Source organism: Salmo salar, chromosome ssa13 (assembly GCF_905237065.1).
Source record: "Salmo salar chromosome ssa13, Ssal_v3.1, whole genome shotgun sequence".
NCBI classification, from domain to species: domain Eukaryota; kingdom Metazoa; phylum Chordata; class Actinopteri; order Salmoniformes; family Salmonidae; genus Salmo; species Salmo salar.
This window is the reverse complement of record NC_059454.1, coordinates 75,303,580-75,324,663: the sequence shown is the minus strand read 5'-3', so window position 1 is coordinate 75,324,663 and position 21,084 is coordinate 75,303,580. Positions and strand designations below refer to the sequence as shown.

At 44.3% G+C, this 21,084-nt stretch overlaps 1 protein-coding gene across 1 annotated transcript; it reads right to left on the bottom strand.

Moving 5' to 3' along the window:
- Positions 1 to 19,198, bottom strand: LOC106568009 (hexokinase-2). The gene is made up of 12 exons (XM_014137989.2): positions 19,176 to 19,198; positions 14,607 to 14,669; positions 13,489 to 13,599; positions 11,312 to 11,474; positions 10,863 to 11,011; positions 3,279 to 3,398; positions 2,898 to 2,993; positions 2,555 to 2,654; positions 1,770 to 1,953; positions 1,409 to 1,564; positions 874 to 1,107; positions 1 to 428 (listed from the first exon to the last, which is right to left on the bottom strand). The coding sequence occupies exons 3-12, from the start codon at positions 13,597 to 13,599 to the stop codon at positions 224 to 226; spliced, it is 1,518 nt and encodes a 505-aa protein (XP_013993464.1). The 5' UTR covers positions 14,607 to 14,669; positions 19,176 to 19,198; the 3' UTR covers positions 1 to 223.
- Positions 19,199 to 21,084: the final 1,886 nt, after the last annotated feature.

The window sequence follows — 21,084 nt, the reverse complement described above, 5'->3', positions numbered from 1 at the left end:
GGCGTTTGAATACTTTTACAAATGCACTATATGTTGTTTGCATAAAAATATTATAAATCTAACTCAAATAATATTTTCACAAATAAGCTAAAGACTAAAAGTACACTATTTCCTATTTTGTTCCCTGGTCTCCCCTACCTTCCAATCTTTGTCTATGACAAAAGCATTTGAGGGGGACATTTTCATGGTACTGCATTTCAAGTTGTCTAGTCGAATACACGGCTTAATTTTCATCATCCTCCTCTTCGTGCTCTTCCTCTTCCTCCTCTCCATCGATGTCCTCTAGTATCCGGGACTGCATGGCCAGCCTCTGTGCCACTGCCGTTACCATGGCAGCTCCTTTCCCGCTGCCGTCGTCGGAGACGAGGAAAGTGATATCACACTTGGGGGCCAGGATGCGTACGGTCTCCTGGAGCTTCTCACTGAAGCTGGGGGGGAGCAGGGACCGTGTTGAGAGAGACAGGGGGATAGTCAAATCAATGTATGGTTACCTGGACACCTGACACTGACATAGGTCCTGAGAGTTCAATCTCACCTGACACTAAATACAAACTCACTTGACACTAAATAGCTTATTCCATTAAATACTTCCATCATGTGAAATTCCTGCATTTAGATAGAGAGAGTGGAAAGGTAGGGTTAAGGATGAGAGAGGAATATAATTCACTTTTGGAAGGGAGGATAGTGGCAAGACTGAGATATTATTGAGATTCAGCCACTTGTGAATACACCTAAGGAAAATAAGGCAAGAAATCCACACAGTTATTATGGCAGCACAAGTGACAAGAAAATAAAAGCAGGATTTATTTGTATCTTTTCACTGAAATAACCCTGTGAAAAACGTCATACAATTTCTATTTGAGGTGAACATACTTGGGGTGTTTCTTGTATACTGTGCCGTCCACCCCCACTGTGGTGCTTAGATGGTCCAGTCCACGGTTGACACGGATACGGTTGGCAATGGTTGCCAAGGCAGTGGCACACAACTGGGCTGAGCGTGTGGAGAGAGAGTCGCACACCAGACGCACAATCTGACAGTCCACAGGCCCGGCAGGCAGGTCCAGCTCTGACAGAATCTCCTGGGCCTTCTGCAGTCCTGTGTTCTCCCTGAGACAAGCAACACTCATCAGTTGAGTCATCCATCAATATACTTTGGTATGAATGCAAGCTGATATAAGTGACATAAATGGATTTCAAATAGATAGGTTGTTAAGGATTAAACTGACTGAGAAGGCCTATTGATGGTAAATGGAATAATATAGTTGTAAAGACAGCTCATTTTTCTCAATGCTACACAATGGAAGCTTCTGTATTATGTAGCACATTCATATTTAAAAATAACTGCTATATTTAGGATCTGTGTAAGTAGATATATGACACATAAGAGCATGGTGTGTCTGTCACTCACGCCTCTATCTCGGAGATGAATCTGGTCTCAAAGCTGTCCTGTGTGAGCAAGGCCACTGATAGATCTCCTCCAAACAGTAGCTTGTCCTGAGCCAGCTTCACCAACACCAGCCTCGCTATCTCTCCCAGGTACATCCCACTGATCATCTTCTCAAAGCTGGATACAGAGACAGACACACAGACAGACACCCAGACATGGACAAACAACAGATAGTAAAGTATACAACAAGCATACAACAGAGAGTCGATAAATGGGCCAGGATGTAAAGTCAAGAGAGCCAAGCATAGAAGTTACAGTCATAGCTGTATTTTATGTACTTTAGCTATGTACTTTCAACTGCTCATTAATTAAAAACACATACACATGCACGCCTGGGTTGAGTGAGTCTCGATCCACCACCAGGTCAAACTCAGTCTGGATGTCCTTTAGGGATCCGTCGTCTCCAAATCCCCCCCACTCTGTGTTGATACACATGCGTCCGTCTTCCCCCTCTACTCTCTTCACGTTTTTGATCTCCTCCATGTAACATGCGTTCGTCCCCGTCCCTGGGGAGGCAAAGACAATGTTAGACAGAAACACATAGGCACATGCACGCACAAAAAAACATGTTGCCATCATCTCCAGCAGAGGGAGCCATTGCAGTGTGAAAGTGCTAGAAACTATATGATGTGTTTCAAGATATATATATGTATTTTATTTAACATTTATTAAACTAGGCAAGTCAGTTAAGAACAAATTCTTATTTACAATGACGGCCTAACCCGGCCAAACCGTAACCTGGATGACGCTGGGCCAATTGTGCGCCGCCCTATGGGTCTCCCAATCACGTCCGGTTGTGATACAGCCTGGAATCGAAACAGGGTCTGTAGTGACGCCTCTATCACTGAGATGCAGTGCCTTAGACTGTTGTGCCACTTGGGAGCCCAAATATGACTCTCCATGGTTATCCTTGACATCCCTAACTTACATGCATGTGGTGTTGTAATAACATGATACTATTACTGTTATATATGGTTTCTACAGTCACCCTCTCCTTCACTTGCTAGGCCAAATGGGACACATCTCATCTTATGCTTTTATTTGTGTTATGTTCTCTAATTCAATGGTTGCAGTAGTGTGGCTGCAGTAAAGTTTGGTGCTAGCTACCAATGATCATGCCAATTTCACAGCTCTGGTCCCTATATCCACAGCTCATCATGGTCCCCACCGTGTCATTCACCATGGCAACAGAACCAATGTCATAATCCTAAGGGAGTAAGAGAGAGAGAGAGAGACAGAGGAAGGGAAGTTTGAGGGTACCACTTCAAGCAAAAGTTACAAGTACCTCTCTGTAAACTACACATTTGTGTGCCAATATTAACTATATAATACTGTAGTAATAACATTCAACATTTTTCATTTAGTAAAACATTTTTGGGGAGAAGTAGCAATAGTTCTATCTTGCAATAATGATTATAGTTGTATGGTTCAAAAAGGCCTATAGACTCACCCCTCTCCTGTGGATGGCTTCTCTCAGTAACCTCACAACGTCCTCTCCTACCACTCCGGAACAGTTAAAACCTTTGGTCCAGTGGATCAGGATGCTCTGGAAGTTCAGGTCCCATTAGCTACAGTATTCTCACACAGTGGGTTACACAATTAAAATTGGAATTGACAACCACAACATAACTATCCTTGAATGTCATTCTTGATGCTACTCGATTGTCTTTCCACTGGGGACCGGGTTGAAAAATGTCCTACTCATATCAGTCCTGACTGAATGAGATGCCTCCCCCTAGTTTATATTTTAATTGCTGTGTTGAAGCGTGCAGATTTCTCCTTTTTGAATGGATAATTGTTGTATGTGTGTCTCTGGGGCAGTGTGACTGACCTTGTCGATATCTTTCTGCTCGCAGGGGAAGGAGAAGGTGAAGCCTAGAGGTAGAATCTGACCCTTCAGCTCCAGAGACTCCAGGAACTCAGCCAGGCATGCAGCGATGTGGTCAAACAACTGGAGATAGAAAGAGAGAAATCCCAAATGAGTCAAAATCTCACAGTGGCATTAGTGTTATTTAATAGGGTAATATTGATGGCAAATATCTTGGGTGCTTGGTAAAGGATAGTGATTCCTCCTGTCAAAAAGTGATGTTCGCTTTTAATTAATTAAGCAAGGTTGGCGGCTTGTCAGACGTAAGATTTTCTCTAGAAACTGAGCATAGCTTTCATCCGTCAAAACCTGAGGAGACCTGGCAAAGTCACAACTCTTATGAGTCACCCATATGTATTCCCTTGAATATGATTTGATTTGATTTATTTTATTATAGTGTCATGCATCTTCAGGATACCCAGCCCAGATTGGCTTATAAGACATTGCATTTGTTGTAGCCAAATAAATGATCATGTTTATATATATACAGTTTGTACACACGTAAATACATACATACAGTACCAGTCAAAAGTTTGGACACATCTACTCATTCAAGGATTTTCTTAATTTTTTTGCTATTTTCTACATTGTAGAATAATAGTGAAGACATCAAAACTATTAAATAACACATATGAAATCATGTAGAAACCCAAAAAGTTTTTATATTTGATATTTGAGATTCTTTGAAGTAGCCACCCGTTGCCTTGATGACAGCTTTGCACACTTTTGGAATTCTCTCAACAAGCTTCATGAGGTAGTCACCTGGAATGCATTTCAATTAACAGGTGTGCCTTGTTAAAAGTAAATTTGTGGAATTTCTTTCCTTCTTAATGCATTAAGTCAATCAGTTGTGTTGTGACAAGGTAGGGGTGGTATACAGAAGATAGCCCTATTTGGTTAAAGACCAGGTCCATATTATGGTAAGAACAGCTCAAATAAGCAAAGAGAAACGACAGTCCATCATACTTTAAGACATTAAGGTCAGTCAATGCAGAACATTTCAAGAACTTTCAAGTGTTATGATGAAACTGGCACTAATGAGGACTGACCCAGGATAGGAAAACCAAGAGTTACCTCTGCTGCAGAGGATAAGTTCATTAGAGTTACCGGCCTCAGAAATTGCAGCCCAAATAAATGCAGACACATCTCAACATCAACTGTTCAGAGGAGACTGCGTGAAACGGGATTTCATGGTCGAATTGCTGCAAAGAATCCACTACTAAAGGACACCAATAATAAGAAGAGACTTGCTTCGGCCAAGAAACACGAGCAATGGACATTAGACCGATGGAAATCTGTCCTTTGGTCTGATGAGTCCAAATGTGAGATTTTTGGTTGCAACCGCCGTGTCTTTGTGAGACGCAGAGTAGCTAAAGGATGATCTCTGAGTATGTGGTTCCCACCGTGAAGCATGGAGGAGGAGGTGTGATGGTGCCTTGCTGGTGACACTGTCTGTGATTTATTTAGAATTCAAGGCACACTTAAACAGCATGGCTACCACAGCATTCTGCAGTGTTACGCCATCCCATCTGGTTTGCGCTTAGTGGGACAATCATTTGTTTTTCAACAGGGAAATGACCCAACACACCTCCAGGCTGTGTAAGGGCTATTTGACCAAGGAGGAGAGTGATGGAGTGCTGCATCAGATGACCTGGCCTCCACAATCACTCGACCTCAACCCAATTGAGATGGTTTGGGATGAGTTGGACTGCAGAATGAAGGTGTCACGACTTCTGCCGAAGTCGGTCCCTCTCCTTGTTCGGGCGGCGTTCGGCGGTCGATGTCACCGGCCTTCTAGCCATCGCCGATCTTTTCATTTTCCATTTGTTTTGTCTTTGTCTTACACACCTGGTTTCAATTCCCCAATTACTTGTTCATTATTTAAACCTCTGTTCCCCCACGTTTGTTTGTATGTAATACAGTCCGTTATTGTGGGCTCGCATTATTGCGTTGTATTTGTTTGTATTTTGAGTAAATACGTTTTTTACTTATATCTGCTGTCCTGCTCCTGACTCCTCCACACCAGCTCACACAGACTTTATTGCAGAATTACTCACCTGAAATGGAGTCAGCAGGAGCAGACGACCCCCCTTTTGCGGTTGAAGAGTGCGTCCAGCAGCACACAACCATGTTACAACGTCTGGGCACCGCCATGGATCGCGTGCTGCAGACGATGGATAGATGGGAGAGAGAAGGAGGTCCTCCAACGCCTCCCCCAGCCCCACTACAGCAGGCTCCACTGTCCACCCCTCCTTCACCCGGTTCCAGCGGGTGAAGTATGAAGTATGAGGGAGTATGATGGGACGGCTGCCGGATGCCAGGGGTTCCTACTCCAGCTGGAGCTCTACCTGGCGACCATCCACCCGGCTCCTTCGGAATGTGACAGCGTGTCCGCCCTCGTCTCCTGCCTCTCAGGTAAAGCCCTGGAATGGGCCAACGCCGTATGGAGTGAGGGAGACGCGGCGTTGGACCATTACGCAGAGTTCACCCGCCGCTTTTGGGGAGTTTTCGACCACCCGCCTGATGGTCGAGCGGCAGGTGAACGTCTGTTCCACCTGAGGCAGGGGATGAGGAGCACGCAGGATTTCGCTTTGGACTTCAGAACCCTGGCCGCCAGCGCAGGATGGAATGACAGGGCCCTGATCGATCACTACCGGTGCAGTCTGCGCGAGGACGTCCATCGGGAGTTGGCATGCCGAGACACCACCCTCACGTTGGACCAGCTGGTGGACCTGTCCATCCGGCTGGACAACCTGCTGGCCACCCGCGGACGTCCGGATCGGGGCCCGTCAGTTCCATCCCCCAGCACCTCTGATCCGACGCCCATAGAGCTAGGAGGTGCTGCATTTAGGGCGACCGGAGGAGGGGCCAATCCCTGCACCATCTGTGGCCGCAGAGGGCACACTGCTGGTCGGTGCTGGGGGGGGTTCCTCAGGGAGTCGAGGCAGCAGGCAGGGCACTATCGTGTCACCCCAGGTGAGTCGGCACCAGGCTCACCCAGAGCCCCCTGTTGCTCACATGTATGTGTTTATCAAATTTCCTGAGTTTTCCTTGCATTCCCAGCATAAGGCGCTCGTAGATTCAGGCGCAGCTGGGAATTTTATTTACCGTTCATTTGCTCATAGTTTAGGGATCCCCCTTGTTCCTGTAGATATGCCCTTCCCTGTGCACGCCCTAGATAGTCGACCATTAGGGTCAGGGCTGATTAGGAAGGCCACCGCTCCAATAAGCATGGTTACGCAGGAGGGTCACAAGGAGAGAATCAGTCTCTTCCTTATTGATTCTCCTGCATTTCCCGTGGTGCTGGGCCTACCCTGGTTGGCCTGTCATGACCCCACTATTTCGTGGCAACAGAAGGCTCTCAAGGGGTGGTCACAAGAGTGCTCAGGGAGGTGTGTCGGAGTTTCCATCGGTGCGACTACGGTGGAGAGTCCAGACCAGGTCTCCACCATGCGCATCCCCTCGGAATATGCCGATTTGGCTCTTGCCTTCTGTAAGAAGAAGGCAACTCAATTACCACCCCATCGACGAGGGGATTGTGCGATAAATCTCCTGGTAGACACAGCACTTCCCAGGAGTCACGTGTATCCTCTGTCACAGGAGGAGATGGCGGCTATGGAAACATATGTCTCCGAATCCCTGGGGCAGGGATACATTTGGCCCTCCACTTCACCTGCCTCCTCGAGTTTCTTTTTTGTGAAGAAGAAGGATGGAGGTCTGCGCCCGTGTATTGACTATCGGGGTATCAATCAGATCACAGTGAGGTACAGATACCCGCTGCCTCTCATTGCCAGTGCGATCGAGTCAATGCACGGGGCGCGCTTCTTCACAAAATTGGATCTCAGGAGTGCTTACAGCCTGGTGTGTATCCGGGATGGGGACGAGTGGAAGACGGCATTTAGTACCACCTCAGGGCACTATGAGTACCTCGTCATGCCGTACGGGTTGATGAATGCTCCATCAGTCTTCCAGGCCTTTGTTGACAAGATTTTCAGGGACCTGCACGGGCAGGGTGTAGTGGTGTATATCGACGACATTCTGATATACTCCGCTACACGCACCGAGCATGTGTCCCTGCTGCACAGGGTGCTTGGTTGACTGTTGGAGCAGGACCTGTACGTCAAGGCTGAGAAATGTCTGTTCTTCCAACAGTCCGTCTCCTTGCTAGGCTACCGCATTTCCACTTCAGGGGTGGAGATGGACAGTGACCGCATTTCAGCCGTGCGTAATTGGCCGACTCCCACCACGGAAAAGGAAGTGCAGCGGTTTCTAGGGTTTGCCAACTATTACCGGAGGTTTATCCGGGGTTTTGGTCAGGTAGTGGCTCACATTACCTCACTGCTGAAGGGGGGACCGGTGTGACTGCAGTGGTCGGCTGAGGCGGACAGGGCTTTTGGTCACCTGAAGGCTCTGTTTACCTCGGCTCCCGTGCTGGCTCATCCGACAGATACAGTGTATCTGTAGTAGTCACTTTGTGCTGACTGGGAAGAACTACTATACTGTGTCCAAAATGAAATTGTATAAAAAATGAGATCTATAACTATGTAAACTTTTAAACTTTGGCGTTCATAGTGGAGGTGGACGCGTTCGAGGCTGGGATAAGAGCCGTGCTATCTCAGCGGTCGGGTACGCCACCGAAGCTCCGCCCCGTGCCTTCTTTTCGAAGAAGCTCAGCCCGGCGGAGCAAAACTATGATGTGGGGGATCGGGAGCTGTTGGCTGTTGTCAAGGCTCTGAAGGCGTGGAGACATTTGCTTGAGGGGGCGAGACACCCTTTTCTCATCTGGACTGACCACGGAACCCTCGCCAGGCAAGGTGGGCCATGTTTTTTACCCGTTTTGTGTTCACCCTGTCCTACCGACCAGTTTCCCAGAACGCTAAGGCAGATGCACTGTCCCGGATGTATGACACAGAGGAGCGGTCCATGGATCACACTCCCATACTCCCGGCCTCTTGCCTAGTGGTACCGGTGGTGTGGGAGCTGGACGCGGACATCGAGCGGGCGTTACGTACAGAGCCCACTCCTCTCCGGTGTCCAGCTGGGCGTCTGTACATTCCGTCTGCTGTCCGCGACAGTTTGATTTATTGGGCACACACCTCACCCTCCTCTGGTCATCCTGGCATCCGTCGGACAGTGCGTTGTCTTAGTGGGAAGTACTGGTGGTCCACCTTGGCCAAGGACGTGAGGGTTTATGTTTCCTCCTGCTCGGTGTGTGCCCAGTGCAAGGCTCCCAGACACCTGCCCAGAGGGAAGTTACAAACCCTACCCGTTCCACAACGGCCGTGGTCGCACCTGTCGGTGGACTTCCTGACGAATCTTCCTCCCTCACAGGGCAACACCCCGATCCTGGTCGTTGTGGATCGGTTTTCTAAGTCCTGCCGTCTCCTCCCTTTGCCCGGTCTCCCTACGGCCCTACAGACTGCGGAGGCCCTGTTCACTCACGTCTTCCGGCACTACGGGGTGCCTGAGGACATAGTCTCTGATCGGGGTCCCCAGTTCACGTCCAGGGTCTGGAGAGCATTCATGGAACGTCTGGGGGTCTCGGTCAGCCTCACCTCAGGTTTTCACCCCGAGAGTAACGGGCAGGTGGAGAGAGTAAACCAGGATGTGTGTAGGTTTCTGAGGTCATATTGCCAGGACCGGCCAGGAGAGTGGGCGGCATTCATCCCCTGGGCAGAGATGGCCCAAAACTCACTCCGCCACTCCTCCACTAACCTCTCTCCCTTCCAGTGCGTCCTGGGGTATCAGCCAGTTCTGGCACCTTGGCATCAGAGCCAGATCGAAGCTCCTGCGTGGACAAATGGTTTAAACGCTCAGAGGAGACCTGGGAGTCCGCCCATGTACACCTGCAACGGGCCGTGAGGTGGCAGAAGGCGAGCGCCAACCGCCACCGCAGTGAGGCCCCGGTGTTCACACCAGGGAACCGGGTATGGCTCTCGACCCGAAATCTGCCCCTCCGCCGGAAGCTGGGTCCGTGGTTTGTGGGGCCATTCAAAGTCCTGAGGAGACTGAATGAGGTATGCTACAGGTTACAGCTTCCCCCAGATTACCGTATTAATCCCTCGTTCCATGTGTCTCTCCTCAGGCCGGTGGTGGCTGGTCCACTCCAGGAGTCTGAGGTGTGGGAAGTTCCTCCGCCCCCTTGGCATATTCTGTTCGAGCCATCCTGGACTCGAGGCGGCGGGCGAGGGCCTTCAGTACCTCATGGAGTGGGAGTGGTACGGTCCGGAGGAGAGATGCTGGGTGCCGGTGGAGGGCGTCTTGGACCCTTCGTTGCTGCGGGAGTTCCACCATCTCCATCCGGATCGCCCTGCACCTCGTCCTCCGGGTCGTTCCCGAGGTCGGTGTCAGCGCGCTGCTGGAGCCGCGCGTCAAGGGGAGGGTAGTGTCATGACTTCCGCCGAAGTCGGTCCCTCTCCTTGTTCGGGTGGCGTTCGGCGGTCGAAGTCACCGGCCTTCTAGCCATCGCCGATCCACTTTTCATTTTCCATTTGTTTTGTCTTTGTCTAACACACCTGGTTTCAATTCCCCAATTACTTGTTCATTATTTAAACCTTTGTTCCCCCATGTTTGTTTGTAATACGGTCCGTTATTGTGGGCTCGCATTATTGCGTTGTATTTGTTTGTATTTTGAGTAAATACGTTTTTTACTCATATCTGCTGTCCTGCTCCTGACTCCTCCACACCAGCTCACACAGACTTTATTACAGTAGGCCAACAAGTGCTCAGCATATGTGGGAACTCCTTCAAGACTGTTGGAAAAGCAACCCAGGTGAGGTTGAGAGAATTCCAAGAGTGTGCAAAGCTGTCATCAAAGCAAAGGGTGGCTACTTTGAAGAATCTCAAATATAAAATATATTTGAATTTGTTTAACACTTTTTTGTTTACTACATGATTCCTTATGTGTTATTTCATAGTTTAGATGTCTTCACTATTATTCTACAATGTAGAAAATAGTCAAAATAAAGAAAAACCCTTGAATGAGTAGGTGTGTCCAAACTCTTGACTGGTACTGTACATACGTACATAAACAGTACATTTGCATTCCTAGTGATATAAAAAAAACAATTGAAACACAAAACAAAAATCTCTCAATTATACAACTTCTCTTAATGCGTCTTTCAAGATTTGGAAATAAAACCTGCAACCAGGAACCCTTATTTACTGAATAGCGTTCCAGTTAATCACTAATCCAGAATAGTTCTGGTTTCTGTTGTTGCATTTTATCAAACAAGGTTACTCTTAAATCATCATTAAGTACAGTAAAATATGAAGTGGTTTATTCTCACATGAGTATGTCCATGTTAAATTCTCAGTTTAAGTGGGATTTTGTGGCTGACAGACAGCCGGTTTCCCAGCTAATGTTCAATATTTGTAGTTGAAGTTAGATTTAATGAACCATTGAAAGTCAATGTTTACAAAGTAAGAAATTGTAACATCATAGGGATTTACATGCACTGTTCCCACCTGGGGTTAGAGAATGACCGCCCCATGGGAGGGGTGGGATGAGATCAGCTGTACAAACATGTAAATCCCAAACACACACACCTGTTCTCCCGTCCCCAGCATGATCTCCTGGGGGATGGCACAGATCTTACTGTCCATCTTCAGGAGCTTCTGCATCTCCTCCACCACACGAACATGCAGCACCCGGAAGTTAGTCCCGCCCAGGTCCAGAGCCAGGAAGTCCCCCTTCTCTGTGGGGACCAATCAATTAAAGGAACATTTTTACTGTTGGCCAATTTGCTCAGTCCAAAATCAATGATCAATAACCCATCATATCTACAGTGGAAGAGGACATGAAGAAGTGTGTTGGGGTCTATAGATTCATTTCAGACTCGGCACCTCAGTCTGGGTGAGAGGCTGTCTGGTGAATGGTATACCTACAGTTTAATGAATTAGGTTACTAAAGTACAGGCCTCAACAAAGGGCCATACCCTCGATCACTAGTGCATACTATGGAGAGTCTTTAAGGAATACAGATTACAGTACTGTACCTCTCCCATCAGGTGTTGCCCTCACAAAGGTGGGCAGCATCTTGACGGGTGCCCGGCAGTGTGTGTGTTTGCCCAGCCCTCTGATCAGGTCCTTCCTCAGGCGAGATGACACGTCCTGCAGCTTCTCCACAGAGAGACGGAAAGGCTGCAGACACTCTTCTACCTATGAGACGGATTGATATCAGGGGTCAATTCCATTTAAATTCAGAAAGTTTAAACTAAAATTGCTTTTCAATAACGAAAATAGGAATTCGAATTTCAGTTTACTTTCTGAATTGACTAAATAGAAATGGAATTTATCCCAACCCAAATGGATATTTCAATTTCAGGGGAAGGATAGCATTGTCAATGTCATCTAGGGTAAAGATACTCCCCATAACCAGTGACATTATGGTGTGTAAATCAAGATGACCAATATAGCCAGCACGAAGAAAGGCAGGTTTCCCCACAAGGTGGCAATGTCCATCAGCTGTCCACAACATAGCAATTCTCTGTCTGTAATATTACATCTCCAGTTGAAGAAATATATCATGTTAACTTTACTGGATGATTCACAAGATGATATAATCCTCCTTTTATGTTCCCTTCATGAAACGTTGTACTGTAATCTTAAATAAATGTTGTAAAGCCGATAATGATGACACAGATATATTGTCTGGAGAAACCAAGGTACGGCAGGTAGCCTAGCGGTTAGAGCATTGGGAGCTGACAAGGTGAACAAAAAAATCTGTCGATGTGCCCATGAGCAAGGCACTTAAACCCAATTTGCTCCAGGAATGCCGTACTACTATGGCTGACCAAGTAAAACAACACATTTCACTTTACCTATCCAGTGTATGTAACAATAAAACATAATTACTGGGAAAAAGTGCACATTATTTACAATATATGTACATCTTAATGCATCCAGGTGGGCCATTTTATTTACCCATGTTCATTCAGGGCCCTCTAGCAAAATAGATTTTATCTCAATGACACTAACCTGGTAAAATAAAAATTAGAATTGTAATGTCATTGACAACTTTCAGCACTGACTAATGTCAACAGGGGTGTAACCTGAACCAAAAAACGGGCAAAATAGGAAACGGTCCATTCCACAGGAAGAAAGCTTGTTTGGTCGAACGTAGTCTGTCATTAACACATTATTAGACACAATTGCACCTCTACGTGCTTCTCTTTTCCTCTTCCTTAAATGTTTGGGGCCTTCCTCTCTTTCTCTCCCCCCGCCCCTTTCTCTCTCACTCAGGCTCAGTTTAAGGCTGTTGTGAAATATGCCCTGGCAGGGGTCAGCAAGGCTGAGGTAGAGATCATGCCGGTAGATCAGTGTCTCCTGTCTCTGCATGATAACAGCAGCCTCAGTTCCTCCATGACTATGACAATGTGGTTCATTTTGATTATTTGATGGGTTTAGACTTGATAGCACTATAATTGCAACCACTTTAAGAAATATGATTGCATTTTTCACAAACACCTACTGTACAGTGGAATCATAACATCAAGAAAGATGCCATTGATTGGATAAAACACATAAACAAAGCCAGGAGAGAGACGCCAAACCAGAACAGACACACACGTCACATGTCACATAAATTATCCTCTTGTACTTAATCAGTGTTCCCATACACCTTTTCAAAATGTGGACAAAAGCGATGAGGCATTATTATGGGTTACGCTGTGAGGGGACTAGCTATTAGAACCAGAGAGACAAAGAGGAATGTGATTATGTTCAAACTATGAGATATCAATACAAGTGCCTTGAGACATTAGACAGAGCACACTCAAATAAGTCCCCTCTACTGTGTATAAGACCTGGGTTCAAATACTGTTTAGGGTATTTCAATTACTTAGAAAAACATTAGAAAGTAAGCATTTAGATATTTCTATTTGAAAAAACACGTAGTTTAATATTGGAACGTGTCTGGAAATACAAATGGAAAGTATTTGAAAATACTCAAATAGGTATTTGAAAATACTTTCATTTATAAGAAACTATTCTATTCCAATAGAAGTAGTTGATTCGGGCCACATTATTAGAAAATACTCAAATACACAGAAAATGAGTATTTAAATAACAAATAATCAAATACATATATCTAAACCCAGGTCTAGTATAAGAGGAGAAAGGTCAGAGGTTATGTGTGTCTCAATGGGACGTCCCGTGGAGGCAGCAGGTGTACCTTACTGAGGGTGCCTGGGGGGATGGTGTCCAGGTTTGCGACGTCCCGGCTCAGTCTGGCCCCCTTGGGGATGGGGCCGTCGCTCTCGGCATTGGTATCTGTGGAACTCATCTGGACACACACATAGGGGACATGTTAGTAATCCTTAGCAGAGAAAACTATTTTCAATGTGTCACTTTTGCAATTACAGTACAGTACCTTATTGACTATTCAATTATGTATAGATACTTGTCACGTTCTGACCTTAGTATGAGGTCATTTTTCCATAGTAGTTTGGTCAGGGTTTGACAGGGGGGTGTTTTTGTCTATGTATTTTGGGTTTTCTGTTTTCTAGGTGGGTTGTCTAGATTGTCGTTCTATGTTGTATTTTCTATGTTGGTGCCGGGTATGGTTTCCAATCAGAGGCAGGTGTTTTTCGTTGTCTCTGATTGGAAGCCATACTTAGGCAGCCTGTTTTTCATGGGGTTTTGTGGGTGGTTGTTTTCCGTTTCGTTGTTTGTACCTGACGGGACTGTTGTTGGTCGTTTTTGTTATTTTGCAAAGTGTTTTCATTAAAAATAATATGAGCACTTCACACGCCACATTTTGGTCTCCTTTAGATGACCCTTATTACAATACAAGGCTATAAAGGCAATAGATAATGAGTTCACAGTAATATCACAAATTCTTAATATTTAATCATTAATGATGCAAGATGATGTCAAATATAATATAGTTTTCCAGTTGACTCAAACTTTGAGATGTCTTGTAGCCAGGTATCAAATGCAGATCCTATGACACCAGAGCAACATTGCAACGTCAATGTGATACATTATTTAAGTTAAATAAAATATATCTTGAGGCAACTACATGCAAAATAGACTTGGACTGAAAGTATGGCTTACATTGACTGCAGTCAGAGTGAGTGACACTCATCTCTCAGTACATGCCACTTTTAAAAGGCTAAAGAAGTGCACTCTATCTCAAGGCCCTATAATGTGCTCTGTTTGTCAAATCAGTAGTCTTCACTTCTGTAGCCTTTTAACTTCTGTAGCCTTTTCAACTATTTTAGGATATGCGACAGAAAATTGTACAAAAGTCCAATAATAACAACAATTAGTTTAAAGAATTAGACTAACCTTTAGTGGATTAAATCGACAAATCCGTGTCTTGACAGCAATGTTCAGACTTGCATCAACTTCCTGCAAAACAGTTGCACATGAGTTCTCCTTGGAACGGTGATGATGATACACCCACCTCTAGAACGGGTATGTAAATTACACAAAATGCCTCACGTGATTACTGTATATAATCTTGTAGGCTACAATTAGTAAGTTCATTGAGATGGGGATAGTTGCACTTTGTGATTTACGCATTCATTACACACATTGTATTTCATTCAAAAGGATATTTTGGTAACGATTTCCATTAACTTCTTCATGTAGCTGAACTTATTCATAAATTAATCACAGTGCATGTATCACACATACAGTATAAACACAAAATATGACATAAAGGCTAGAGAGCATAATGAATACAATCCATAAAATGATGCAACTGATATGTCTCTCTAGAAAAGCCAGCATCATATTGTGGGGGTTCTTTGCTGCAGGAGGGACTGGTGCACTTCACAAAATAGATGGCATCATGAGGTAGGAAAATGATGTGGATATATTGAAGAAACATCTCAAGACATCAGTCAGGAAGTTAAAGCTTGGTCGCAAATGGGTCTTCCAAATGGACATTGACCCCAAGCATACTTCCAAAGTTGTGGCAAAATGGCTTAAGGACAACAAAGTCAAGGTATTGGAGTGGCCATTCACAAAGCCCTGACCTCAAGCCTATAGAAAATTTGTGGACAGAACGGAAAAAGCGTGTGCGAGCAAGGAGGCCTACAAACCTGACTCAGTCACACCAGCTCTGTCAGAGGAATGGGCCAAAATTCACCCAACTTATTGTGGGAAGCTTGTGGAAGGCTCCAAATACTAATTGTGTGTAGGTAAACTTTTGACCCACTGGGAATGTGATGAAAGAAATAAAAGCTGAAATAAATAATTCTCTCTACAATTATTCTGACATTTCACATTCTTAAAATATAGTGGTGATCCTAACTGACCTAAGACAGGGAATTTTTACTGGGATTAAATGTCAGGAATTGTGGAAAACTGAGTTTAAATGTGTTTGGCTAAGGTGTATGTAAACTTCCGACTTCAACTGTATATAATGCATATATATTTGCTCCATATACAGTGCATTCAGAAAGTATTCAGACTCCTTGACTTTTTCCATATTTTGTTACATTACAGCCTTATTTTAAAATGAAATTTTAAAAAAAATGTCCCTCATCAATCTACACACAATACCCCATAATGACAAAGCAAAAACAGGTTTTTAGAAATTACTGCAAATGTATGTATAACATTTTTTGAAATATGACATTTACATAAGTATTCAGACCCTTCACTCAGTATTTTGTTGAAGCAACTTTGGCAGCGATTACAGCCTTGAGTCTTGGCACACCTGTATTTGGGGAGTTTCTCCCATTCTCTGCAGATCCTCTCAAGCTCTGTCAGGTCCCTGCCACTGAAAAACATCTACACAACATGATGCTGCCAACCCCGTTCTTCACAGTTGGGATGGTTTTCTTCGGATTGCAAGCCTCCCCATTTTTCCTCCAAACATAACGATGGTCATTATGGCCAAACAGTTCTATTTTTGTTTCATCAGACCAGAGAACATTTCTCCAAAAAGTACAATCTTTGTCCCCATGTGCAGTTGCAAACCTTAGTCTGGCTTTTTTATGGCAATTTTGGAACAGTGGCTTCTTCCTTGCTGAGCGGCCTTTCAGGTTATGTCGATATAGGACTCATTTTACTGTGGATATAGATACTTTTGTACCTGTTTCCTCCAGCATATTCACAAGGTCCTTTGCTGTTGTTCTGGGATTGATTTGCACTTTTCGCACCAAAGTACATTCATTTCTAGGAGACAGAATGCGTCTCCTTCCTGAGTGGTATGACGGCTGAGTAGTCCCATAGTGTTTATACTTGCATATTATTGTTTGTACAGATGAACGTGGTACCTTCAGGCGTTTGGAAATTGCTCCCAATGATGAACCAGACCTGTGGTGGTGTATAGTTTTTTCCTGATTTCTTTTGATTTTCCTATGATGTCAAGCAAAGAGGCACTGAGTTTGAAGGTAGGCTTTGAAATACATCCACAGGTACACCTCCAATTGACTCAAATGACATCAATTAGCCTATCAGAACCATCTAAAGCCTTGACATCATTTTCTGGAATTTTCCAAGCTATTTAATGGCACAGTCAACTTAGTGTATGTAAACTTCTGACCCACTGGAATTGTGATACAATGAGTGAAATAATCTGTCTGTAAACAATTGTTGGAAAAATTCCTTGTGTCATGCACAAAGTAGATGTCCTAACCGACTTGCCAAAACTATAGTTTGTTAACAAGACATTTGTGGAGTGGTTGAAAAACTAGTTTTAATGACTCCAACCTAAGTGTATGTAAACTTCCGACTTCAACTCTATGTACCTATCCAAATCATGTCCAGTCAATTGAATTTACCATAGGTGGACTCCAATCAAGTTGTAGATGTTTCTCAAGGATGAAACAGGATGCACCTGAGATAAATGTATTCTGAATACCTATGTAAATAAGGTATTTCTGTTTTTAACTTTTTATAAATTTGCTCAAATTTCGCAAAACCTGTTTTCACTTTGCCATTACGAAGTATTGTGTGTAGATTGATGAGGAAAAACATTAATTTAATACATTTTAGAATAAGGCTGTAATGTAATAAAATGTGGAAAAAGTCAAGGGGTCTGAATACTTTCCGAATGCACTATATGCCTTTAGAAAGTAGCCTGTTCATACTTCTTGATTTATTCCACATTTTGCTGAAAGGTGAATTAATCTGTCAGTGTCTGGTGGAAAGCAGACTGAACCAAGTTTTTCTGTAGGATTTCACCTGTGCTTAGCTTCATTCCGTTTCTTTTTTATCCTGAAAAACTCCCCAGTCTTTAACGATTACAAGCATACCCATAACATGATGCAGCCACCACTATGCTTGAAAATATGGAGAGTGGTTCTCAGTAATGTGTTGTATTGGATTTACCGCAAACATGACACTTTGTATTCAGGACAAAAAGTTAATTGCTCTGCCACATTTCTTGCAGTATTACTTTAGTGCCTTGTTGCAAACAGGATGCATGTTTTTTAATATTTTTATTCTGTACAGGCTTCCTTCTTTTCACTCTGTGAATTAGGTTAGTATTGTGGAGTAACTACAATGTTGACCAATCCTCAGTTTTCTCCTATCACAGCCAGTAAACTCTGTAACTGTTTTAAAGTCACCATTGGGCTCATTGTGAAATATTTGAGCGGTTTCTTTCCTCTCCGGCAATTGTTAGAAAGGACGTCTGTATCTTTGTAGTTACTAGGTGTATTGACACACCATGCAAAGTGCAATTAATAAATACACTACGCTCAAAGGGATATTCAATGTCTTCTTTTTTTTACCCATCTACCAATAGGTGCCCTTCTTTGTGAGGCATTGGTAAACCTCCCCGGCCTTTGTGGTTGAATCTGTGTTTGAAATTCCCTGCTCAACTGAGGGACCTTACAGATAATTATATGTGGGGTACAGAGATGAGGTAGTCATTAAAAAATCATGTTAAACTCTATTAGTGCACACAGAGTGAGTCCATGCAACTTATTATGTGACTTGTTATTTATAATGTTTACTCCTGAACTTATTTAGGCTTGCCATAACAAAGGGGTTGAGTACTTATTTAGTCAAGACATTTCAGCTTTTCATTTTTAATACATTTGTAAAAATGTATAAAAACATAATTCCACTTGGACATTATTGGGTATTGTGTGTAGGCCAGTGACAAAAATCTCAATTGAATCAATTTTAAAGGCAGACTGTAACACAACAAAATGTGTAAAAAGTAAAGTGGTCAAATACTTTCTGAAGGCACTGTATAATATACTGTATATAAATATACATAAAGCATTATAACGCTCTTTAAGCTGACTGATATTGTACCATATTCATCTTGTCCTTCTAATATGCATTATGAATATGAGATCATTACCAGATATTTATCTGCCATCCACTAACAATGCCTCACTCAACAGACCCAGTCTTTGGCAGAAACGTACAAAATAACAACATGCACAAAAGTTCAGAGAGCATTGCGTCCAGTTCACATTGCATCCAGTTGCTTCAAATCACAGGAAGAGGAAACCTCAAAAGGGTACCAATCTTGTGGTCACCTCAGCGACTGTTGGAGAGATTGCTACACTGTTTTACTACACAACCAATTGACCACCAGAATCCTATGTGAGCCTATCTCAGATCTGTTTCCTTTAGAGCAATGGTTCCCAAACTTTTTATAGTCTCGTACCCCTTCAAACATTCAACCTTCAGGTGCGTACCCCCTCTAGCACCAGGGTCAGCGCACTCTCAAATGTTTTTTTGCCATCATTGTAAGCCTGCCACACACACACACTATACAATACATCTATTAAACATAAGAACCCGGCTCGTGGGAAGTGACAAAGAGCTGTTATAGGACCAGGGCACAAATAATAATATAATAATCAATAATTTGGCTCTTTATTTAGCCATCTTACATATAAAACCTTATTTGTTCATCAAAAATTGTGAATAACTCACCACAGGTTAATGAGAAGGGTGTGCTGGAAAGGATGCACATAACCCTGCAATGTTGGATTGTATTGGAGAGAGTCTCAGTCTTAAATCATTTCCCACACAGTCTGTGCCTGTATTTAGTTTTCATGCTAGTGAGGGCTGAGAATCCACACTCACATAGGTACGTGGTTGCAAAGGGCATCAGTGTCTTAACAGCGCGATTTGCCAAGGCAGGATACTCTGAGCACAGCCCAATCCAGAAATCTGACAGTGGCTTCTGATTAAATTCAAATTTCGAAGAGGCTCTCTTGTTCAGATATTGGTAAGTGGACTGGAGGCAGGGCATGAAAGTTGTTTGTGTCATCTGTTTCGGGAAAGTACCTGTGTAATTGCGCACCCATCTCACTCAGGTGCTTCGCTATATCACATTTGGCATTGTCCGTAAGCTTGAGTTAATTTGCACACCAAAAAATCATACAATGATGGAAAGACCTGTGCGTTGTCCTTCTTAATGCAGAGAGAGAAGAGCTTCTACTTCTTAATCATAGCCTCAATTTTGTCCCACAGATTGAATATAGTTGCGGAGAGTACATGTAATCCTAGATTCAGATCATTCAGGTGAGAAAAAACATCATCCAGATAGGTCTTTCGCATGAGAAACTTGTCATCATGCGAGCGGTCAGACAAGTGAGAATTATGGTCAGTAAAGAAAATTTAAGCTCGTCTCTCAATTAAAAAAAACGTGTCAATACTTTTCCCCTTGATAACCAGCGCACTTCTGTATGTTGTAAACGCGTTACATGGTCGCTACCCATATCATTGCATAGCGCAGAAAATACACAAGAGTTCAGGGGCCTTGCATTAACAATGTTAACCATTTTCACTGTAGTGTCCAAAACGTCTTTCAAGCAGTCAGGCATTCCCTTGGCAGCAAGAGCCTCTCGGTGGATGCCACAGTGTACCCAAGTGTCACGGGTGTCATAAGGAGAGGACCAAAACGCAGCGGGAATATGTACACTCATCTTCTTTATTACGGACATAGAAGGGAAAACCCAAAACAAACATGTATACAAAACACAACGATGAATAACAGGCCGGTAAGGCACAAAACTATACACAGCACAATTTCCCACAAAATCCCATGACAAACACACCCCTAATTATAGGACCTTCAATCAGAGGCAACGATAGACAGCTGACTCCAACTGAAGGCCCCAACACCAATTAACAAAACATAAACTACAATAGACTAGATAGAACATAGAAAAACACTAACATAGACATAGACTAACAAACCCCGAACCACATAAACCAAACACCCCTCTACCTAAATACATAGCCCAAACCACATGAAACAAACACCCCCTGCCACGTCCTGACCAAACTATAATAACAAATAACCCCTATTACTGGTCAGGACGAGACAGTACCCCCCCAAAGGTGCAGACCCCGGATGCACCTCACACAAATAACCCAAAACCCCCCGGACTGTAGGCAGACTCACTCGGTGCCGGACAGTAGGCCGTCTCACTCGGTGCCGGACAGTAGGCCGTCTCACTCGGTGCCAGACAGTAGGCCGTCTCACTCGGTGCCAGACAGTAGGCCGTCTCACTCGGTGCCAGACAGTAGGCCGTCTCACTCGGTTCCGGACTAGACACTGTTGCCGAACACTCTGGACGAGGTACTGATGCCGGACACTCTGGACGAGGTACTGATGCCGGACACTCTGGACGAGGTACTGATGCCGGACACTCTGGACGAGGTACTGATGCCGGACACTCTGGGACGAGGTACTGATGCCGGACACTCTGGACGCAGGTACTGATGCCGGACACTCTGGACGAGGTACTGATGCCGGACACTCTGGACGAGGTACTGATGCCGGACACTCTGGACGAGGTACTGATGCCGGACACTCTGGACGAGGTACTGA